The following is a 2,019-nucleotide window of genomic DNA, read 5'->3' as shown; positions in this document are numbered from 1 at the left end:
AATCTTCTCACACGTCTACGTCAACACGAATTTGTATACCATATATCTAAAACTTGTTTTACTTTATAAAAATAATGATTAATAACGGTCAATTGTAGTGTAATTAGGTCACAATCAAAGTTTCATAAACTAATTATAACAAATTTTATCAATTTTCATCAATATTTCTATCGACATCGATATTTTAAACCGTGATCACTACATAAATAAATAAAAAATTACAAAATAGAAATTAACAAAGTCAAGAAAACACCAAATTTAATTTAGATTAAATATTTACACGACAATCTAGAAAATGAAAACAAAAAACTATATATTTACAAAATAGAAATTAGGAAAGTAAAATATTAAAAAAGCAAAATTAAAAAATTAAAAAATTAAAATGCAATTTCCCTTTTTTTTTTTAGTTTTCGACACTTAACAAAGAAAAAACCTCTGAGTTTTTAGTTCTTCCTCCAAGCGTACAACAGCAGAGAGAATCCGCCATTGATTCCGCCTGACCTTGACGACGACGAACACGAACTCCTTCCCCCGTCGCTGCTACTCTCCTCCGCCCATTGTAACACACTCGAGTTCGAACCCGCCGGCGACATTGCGGGAAACGCAGCTGCTGGCGTCGACCCAATGCCTGCCGCCGCCGCCGACGATGATAAGCACCGCTTCATCAACTTCCCTTCGGCTCCGATGACCTCTGGCCAAACCCCACCTTCTCCGACTTGAAAAACAAAAACTCCCGGTCCGCCGCTGCCGGCGCCGCCTTCACTTTTGACCCAATTGAAAACGTCCCAAAAGAAGTCGACGGCGTTGCCACTGATGAAGAACCTAATGGTGGGACAAAAAAGGAAAGAATAGAATCAATTAGTTGGAATTCTCATCAGAATAATGTGCATTGAAAAGCGCAACCGAGTAAGAAGCAATTGACATGTAGTACGTTCTAATGAGTCGGCAATTGTGTTATTTATCATCAACTTCGAATCATAATAATTTTCAATAATAACCAACCTCTCGTTTCCTCTGAACTTCCATGCGAGTCGCTTCACGACAAGTTTAACCTCTCCATCGACAGAGACTTTCAGGATTCCGCTACACAATTCAACAGCGATCTCTCGTTGTGATCCCAAGAATTCGACCCTCGAGACATAGCAATTCCGCCGTTCAAACACGTGTTCCCGACGGGACAAGAGCGTCGAGTAGTCCTCCCGTAGGGAAGGATCGGAGAGGGAAATGGTCTTAGCCCGTCGGGCGAAATCTTCAAGGAGGTCGCCAATGAAGAAGTGAAGCTTGCCATCACAAGTGATAGCGAGGTAGAAAGAAGAAATGGGTTGAGCTGAATTGGGAGTGTACTTAGCTTTAGAGAAGTCCCAATGGAGTTTGAGTTTGTGGGAGTCAGGGAGAGAGATGGATTTGGAAGTGGGAGAGAAAAGGGAGAAAGAGGAAGGGGAGAGAGAGATAGTGGTGGAGAGAGAGGGAGAGGAAGAGGAAGAGGAAGAGGAAGAAGAAGGAGAGGAATGGAGATAGAGAGAATGAGAAGAGAGAGATAAGGACCAAGTGAGGGTGAGAAGAGTGGGAGGTGAATGGTTGAAGAGATTGGTTTGGTAAATGCAACTAATTAGGGATTGTGGTTGAAATGGTTCATTGGAGAGTGTGGAAGAGATGGAGGAATGGCTAAAACAAGATGGAACCATTGTGTCAAAAACTCAAAACCCCTTTTTCCCTTTCTCTTCAAAATCTTGAAGAGTTTGATAATGGTGTGTGAAGAGAAAATGAAAGATGATCAACAAAAAGAGAGAGGAAAGAGAAAGAGAGAGAGTTTGAGCTCTCTCTCAATGAGTTTGTACAAGTGTCTCTTCTTTTTTCTTATTAAAAGGAGGAAGAGAGAGAGAGAGGAGAGGGTGAGTGAGTGTTTTTTTTCTTTTCAGTTTTTCTAGTGTGTAACTCATTTATGACCAATCACCTATCTTTCACCCATACAAAATACTTACATGCATTATAATATAGTTTTTTCGATGTATTACGCTA

The 2,019-nt window shown here is 40.4% G+C and overlaps 1 protein-coding gene across 1 annotated transcript; it reads right to left on the bottom strand.

Moving 5' to 3' along the window:
* Positions 1 to 394: 394 nt before the first annotated feature.
* On the bottom strand, positions 395 to 1,885 carry LOC101219794. The gene is made up of 2 exons (XM_004139173.3): positions 1,003 to 1,885; positions 395 to 822 (listed from the first exon to the last, which is right to left on the bottom strand). Exons 1-2 carry the CDS (start codon positions 1,683 to 1,685, stop codon positions 444 to 446), a joined length of 1,062 nt encoding a protein of 353 aa, XP_004139221.2. The 5' UTR covers positions 1,686 to 1,885; the 3' UTR covers positions 395 to 443.
* Between the last annotated feature and the right edge of the window lie 134 nt (positions 1,886 to 2,019).

The sequence above is a fragment of the Cucumis sativus genome, chromosome 2 (genome assembly GCF_000004075.3).
Source record: "Cucumis sativus cultivar 9930 chromosome 2, Cucumber_9930_V3, whole genome shotgun sequence".
Classification (NCBI taxonomy): domain Eukaryota; kingdom Viridiplantae; phylum Streptophyta; class Magnoliopsida; order Cucurbitales; family Cucurbitaceae; genus Cucumis; species Cucumis sativus.
Note: the sequence above shows the minus strand (reverse complement) of the source record. Positions and strands in the feature narration are given on the sequence as shown.

Coding starts and splice junctions, on each gene's coding strand:
- LOC101219794 (XM_004139173.3), bottom strand. CDS start 1,685: ATGGTTCCATCTTGTTTTAGCCATTCCTCCATCTCTTCCACACTCTCC. Junction 823..1,002: donor AAGTTCAGAGGAAACGAGAG/GTTGGTTATTAT, acceptor TCCCACCATTAG/GTTCTTCATCAGTGGCAACG.